This window comes from Parasteatoda tepidariorum, chromosome 1, assembly GCF_982258835.1.
Source record: "Parasteatoda tepidariorum strain Cologne lab strain chromosome 1, Ptep-v5.0, whole genome shotgun sequence".
Classification (NCBI taxonomy): Eukaryota; Metazoa; Arthropoda; class Arachnida; order Araneae; family Theridiidae; genus Parasteatoda; species Parasteatoda tepidariorum.
Genome location: NC_141755.1, coordinates 97,330,675 through 97,336,734, shown reverse-complemented (window position 1 = coordinate 97,336,734; position 6,060 = coordinate 97,330,675). Strand labels below are relative to the sequence as shown.

At 33.4% G+C, this 6,060-nt stretch overlaps 3 protein-coding genes across 3 annotated transcripts; all 3 read left to right on the top strand.

Moving 5' to 3' along the window:
• On the top strand, positions 1-1,855 carry LOC147816625 (uncharacterized). The gene is made up of 6 exons (XM_087169437.1): positions 1-365; positions 458-505; positions 609-695; positions 785-871; positions 956-991; positions 1,074-1,855. Exons 1-6 carry the CDS (start codon positions 315-317, stop codon positions 1,806-1,808), a joined length of 1,044 nt encoding a protein of 347 aa, XP_087025563.1. The 5' UTR covers positions 1-314; the 3' UTR covers positions 1,809-1,855.
• Positions 1,856-2,211: 356 nt separating this feature from the next.
• On the top strand, positions 2,212-5,107 carry LOC147816624 (uncharacterized). The gene is made up of 5 exons (XM_087169418.1): positions 2,212-3,453; positions 3,534-3,614; positions 3,695-3,953; positions 4,037-4,363; positions 4,466-5,107. Exons 1-5 carry the CDS (start codon positions 3,059-3,061, stop codon positions 4,802-4,804), a joined length of 1,401 nt encoding a protein of 466 aa, XP_087025544.1. The 5' UTR covers positions 2,212-3,058; the 3' UTR covers positions 4,805-5,107.
• On the top strand, positions 4,980-6,060 carry LOC147816623 (uncharacterized). The gene is made up of 4 exons (XM_087169433.1): positions 4,980-5,102; positions 5,202-5,289; positions 5,386-5,677; positions 5,762-6,060. The coding sequence occupies exons 2-4, from the start codon at positions 5,209-5,211 to the stop codon at positions 6,052-6,054; spliced, it is 666 nt and encodes a 221-aa protein (XP_087025559.1). The 5' UTR covers positions 4,980-5,102; positions 5,202-5,208; the 3' UTR covers positions 6,055-6,060.

Here is a 6,060-nt window from a genome sequence, read left to right as displayed (position 1 = left end):
AGTACCGGTTTTAGCCCGACGTCACTTGGATTGAGTCATCAACATGTTGGGATCGCACTCGGACAAGATTCATCTTGACCAGTGACGTACAGGTATTGAACTCCGTTCTCTTCACTCGCGCAGTTGCACGTGATGTGATTAATATTTTCTCATTGGTTGAACTGTCTTTTGAAGTAATTCTTTCCGAATTTTGGCAACGGCAAGGCATAGCTTATAATAAACTTTCTTGCATTTCTTTTCCTCGCTCTTACTTGAATGTGTTTTCGGTAGCGTTGCTCGCTTTTCTTATTTGCGGTTGCACGTGGTGTGTATTTATGAATATGGATAAACGACGAAGATCTGATAGTTCTTCTTCAGAAAGCAATGTAAGTAACTTTAAAAAAAGTTTATTATTATTATTATTATTAATTTGTAATATAAGTTATATATTTCTGAAATATATTCTCCATATTTTTAGATTATTTTTGAGGATTCTGAAATACCTTTGCAAAATTCTGATGATGAGGTATTAATATAGCATAATTTATTCATTTTTTATTGTTTTTCATAGTTTTATTTTGATTTTGTTAGTGATTACTTTTTTTTTTTATTTTAATTTTATTCTGTAGTGGTGTTCACGGGTATCGTGCGACGACTCTTCAAACACGTTATTTGACGATCCAGATATTCCACTCAATGATAGTGATGATTACCTTGTAGGTATTCTTTTTATAAATTTGAAAAACACTTTGATTTATTAATTACTTTATTCATTACTTAATATTAATTTTATTTCAATTATTAGTTTCGTGGAGCACTTACTCAGAGTTATATAGACAGCTCACAATTTTTTGGGAGATTAAATTTTATTCAAGATGGGTTAGGTTTACAGGTAATTAAATTTTTTCTTGCTTTAGATACAATTTATATTTTTAATAATGTTTTATTACAGTGATGATTATCTTTATTTTTATAGGATAACCCCGGACCGTCCGGAGTTCCGTCATTCAATGTATGTATGATACTTATTTATATTAGTAATTCAATTGAATAATTAATATCTGCAACATTAATTGTTTTATTTTTCTTATCAGTTGAACGATGCCATTATATTGGTGCCACTTCGTCAGCGTGATTACAATACATACCGGGCGAATGAAGTTACCTACCGTGCCAGAATCGATGATGATAGGATACCAGGATATTTAAGAGAAAGACCGTTGATAACAGCCGTGGAGATTGTTAGAGAACTATTCACGTTGTTAATAGAGCGCACTTTTGTTGGGTTGAGACCCACGGATCTAGTGAGATTCTGTATCCAGGCAGATGGATTGGATAAGCCAATATCATCCACTTTGCAACAAGTCAGAGATTTCACCCTAGAGAAGCTTCTTGGGATCGTTCTCAAAGTTTTGCAATCAAAGGACAAAATAAAATTGTCGGATGGATTTACCGTCGATGTGATAACAGTGAAACGGGATGTCGGAGCAGGAGGCGGTACTAGGAGAGTAATCAACGCTGAGATTGACCAGCTTCGAAAACGATCAATTATCTTCATACCAAGAGATGATATTGGGCTATGTTGTGCAAAGGCTATTGTCAGGGCAATTGCTTTGAATGATGGGGATACAAGATCCACAAATGCTTTCCGCAACGCATGTCGTCCAGCGTTAATGATGAGGGCAAAACAATTACATGAAGATGCCGATGTTCCACTAGGTCCATGCACATATTCTGAAATTGCAAGGTTTGAGGAATTTTTAGATACACAAATAGTGGTGTTTTCCTCCACAAATGGAAACGGGGTAAGTTTTTTAACTATAATTTAATCATACAAAATTATTAGTTACATGCTTGTTTCTTCGTAATATTTAGATATTGTTTTTTCTTCTTCTAAATTTGGTATCAAAAAAAGAAAGATTAGCTTTTCTTTAAAATTTTAAGAATATACTTTATTATATTGATTTCTTCGATTTCGACTTCAATGAATTTAAACTGTTGTTTAAATAAAATTTTCTATTTATTTTACTTAATAAAATTTTCTATATAATTTTCTATTTATTAATTTTCTAAGTTTTTTCTATTTTGACTGTTTTATGATCAACTTATTATTTTATTTATTTAATTAAAGAAAATAGACCTAGTAGCATTAATTAACATTTAAAGGAGAAAAAAAGTAATTTTTTTTGCCGTGTTATTTTTTTTTTTTAATGTTAACAATATCTTTTTTTTTATGAGAAATAAATATTTCAACTGTTCTCATATAATTTTCAGCTATCGTACAAGAGTGATACTCCAAGGCGGAGACGAATTAACTTATGGTTACATAAGGAGCATTATAGTCCTATTACAACCATGACAGGGTTCTATGCGTCCAATTTTTACTGTATCGGATGCGAGAAGGCTTATGATCACGAGGAAAATCACACTTGCAAATATGTTTGCCCCGTTTGCCGAAAACTAGAGTGCCAACCTACACAAAATCCTAAAAGATGCAAGGACTGCGACCGATTGTGTAGATCTGAACAGTGTTATGATTCCCACAAAGCGAAACAGAATAGGCAAAAATTTTCCATTTGCGATAAAGTAAGATTGATATTTTTTAATCTATTTTTTTTACCTACAATCTTAACATTTCATTTATTTATTTATTTATTTATTTTAGTTATACCAATGCCCTCGTTGTTCCAAAGTTATTCTGAGGAAGTATTGCCCACGTGAGGCTCATCGCTGCGACACTTCAAAATGCGTCTCTTGTGGTAAATTTGAAAATGAACATCATCTTTGCTACTTGAAGAAAGTTGATGCTAAAAAGCAAACAGAAAAGTTAATATATTTCGACTTCGAAACAGACCAGAGTTCAGGCGAACACAGGGTGAATTTTGCTGTAGCTCAATATTTTCAGGGAAACGAGAAAGTTTTTAAAGGTTACACAGCTCTCCAAGAATTTTGTGCTTGGTTGTTCTCACCAGTCCACAATCAATATACAGCAATCGCCCATAATATGAAGGGGTAAGTTGTATGTCTATTAAGTAATCTATGCAAATTTCATCATTAATTTTTAAAAAATATTAACTTTATGAGTATTGCTTTTGATTTTAGGTTCGACGGTCAATTCATTACAGCATGGCTTTTAGAACAAGGCACTACTCCAGACGTTATTCCTTGCGGCTCAAAAGTCATGAGCATCACTCATCCGAATTTGCGAATCACAATTATTGATTCATATAATTTTTTACCGATGGCCTTAGCAAAATTACCCTCTTGTTTTGCGATTCCTGAGATTAAGAAAGGTTTTTTCCCCCACTTATTTAACACGGTGGAAAACCAAAACTATGTAGGACCACTGCCGGACCGATCTTTTTTTTGCCCAGACACAATGTCTGTCAATAATCGAACTGAATTTTTAAAGTGGTATGATGAGCACAAGGAAGATGAATTTGATTTTCAAAAAGAAATGAAGGAATATTGCAGGTAATTATTATCTTTTTTAATTTCTTAAAGTACAACCGTATTATGAATTGGTGTTTAAAAATTTATTTCCTTCTTTTTAGTTCCGATGTAGACATATTAAGAAGATGTTGCAATGTATTCCGATCGGAGATGATACAAATTTCAGGGGTCGATCCTTTTCGGTAAGCTCTTTTAATTTTCTAAATAAAAAATCTGAAAATGTTACTGCTTTTAAATAAAAATCTTAATTTTTTTCTCCCAGTTATATTACAATTGCTTCGTCATGCATGGCTGTCTATAGAAGCAAACACATTGTGGAAGGGACTATTGCTATGGTTCCAGTGAATGGATATATCAATGCAACCAATTTCAGTGCAGACGCTGTTAGGTGGCTGGATTTTGTAGCTCGTCAGGAGCATATCCAAATTCAACATGCTCTTACAGGATGTGGAGAAGTCAAAATCAATAATGTCAGTGTTGATGGGTTCTGTAGTGATACAAATACAATTTATCAATACCATGTAAGTTTTATTCTTATATATATACATATATATTTTAATTTTTTGTCGAGCGTTTTACGTCATTATAATTTTTTCAATGCTAGGGATGCTTCTACCATGGGTGTCTAGAGTGCTACGAAGAAGATGCTGTGCACCCTTTAAAGAAAATAACGATGTCAGCCCTAAGAAAAAAGACAAGAGAGTTAACCGAAAAGTTGTGCTCCTCAGGCTACAGAGTTATTGAGATGTGGGAGCATCAGTTTCAAAAAATGAAGAAGGATTGTCCAGAGCTGAACGAATTCATTAAGAATCATGAAGTGCAAGATAGACTGAAACCCAGAGATTCCTTCTTTGGCGGTAGGACTAATGCCATACGACTGTACTACGAAGGTGAAGCAAAATATGTCGACTTCACCTCGCTATACCCATGGGTAAGTATTTTTTTTTTTCAGGGTGAAATTCCTGAACAAATTTTATTAATATGTTATAAGTATTATGTTATTTGCTTAATATTATCGCCTCTTATTTTTCAGGTAAACAAATATTGTGACTACCCAGTTGGTCATCCGGAAATCATAACATCGGATTTTCAGGATGTAAATAATTACTTTGGGTTAATAAAATGCAAAGTCTTACCACCAAGAGGACTGTACTTACCTGTTCTGCCGTACAGATCTAATCAGAAACTGATGTTCCCGCTATGTAGAAAGTGCACTGACAATTTGGCTCAAACAGTCTGCCAGCACACAGATGAAGAACGCTCATTAATTGGAACCTGGGTATCCGAGGAGGTTAAACTTGCCATTAAGAAGGGATATAGAATCGTTAAGGTGGTTATTCAGTTTTTTTTTAATTCTTATGTTTTCAAATAATCATAAAAATGTTGTGTATGTATATTTATCTTTATTATTTCTTGCTTTTTTAGATATACGAAGTGTATAACTTCAAGGAGAAATCCAACTGTCTCTTCCGTTCATATATCGATCTCTTCCTAAAGATCAAACAGGAGAGTAGTGGTTGGCCAGCAAATTGTGTGAGTCCAGAAGATAAACTACAATACATTCAAGATTATAAAAACAGAGAAGGAATAGATTTGGACCCAACAAGAATTGAAAAAAATCCTGGTCGACGGGCAGTATCCAAAGCATTTCTTAACAATTTTTGGGGAAGGTGGGTTTTCTTTTTTTTTCTTTAGTTGAAAGAATGTTTTGAATTGTTTTTTTCTCTTGTGTTACAAAAAAAATTTATTTATTTATTTATTTTTTTCAGATGGGCAATGAACCTCTTCAAACCCCATTTAACATACGTAAATGACCTGCCGAAATTTAATAAGATGCTGGCTGATTCTACGAAAAAGGTATCTTTTTTTGTGTGTATTTAAGTAAAATATATGTTTAATTTCAATATAATTTAACTCAAATATAATTTAAATTTTATTTTGCTTTAATTATAGGTTAAAGATATATATTTTCCAAGTTCCGAAGTTGCTGCAATACAGTGGGAAGCTGTGAAGGAATTTATCGACCAAGACACAACAACAAACATATTTATAGCGTCTTTTACTACCGCGTGGGCCAGATTAAAACTCTATGAAGAGATGGATAAACTTGGTGATTCCGTCCTATACCATGACACGGATTCCATTATTTATGCAAGCACAGGAGATAATGACCCACCTTTGGGAAACTTCTTGGGCGAATTCACAGATGAGCTTGACGGAGATGTGATTACATCATTTGTTTCTGGTAAATATATTTTTAATTTCATATTTTTCAGTTATTAATATAATTACTTAGAAATTTAAAGAAGCATTGCTTTTTTTTTCACAGGCGGAGCAAAAAACTACGCTTATAGAACAGCGTCGGGCAAAACATGCTGTAAAGTTAGAGGTTTCTCTTTGAATTTTAGAAACTCTGAAATCCTGAATTTCGATTCAGTTAAACATCTTGTGTGTTCTTTAGACAGAGAAACCACAATACCTCTCTGCAATCCTTCAAAAATTGTCCGCCAGCCAAAGAAGAGGAAGGTTGTGAACATGACGGAAACAAAGAAGTACCGTATGGTTTACGACAAGAGGATTATTAACGAGGCTGATTACACAACTCTCCCTTATGGATTTTAAAAGGAT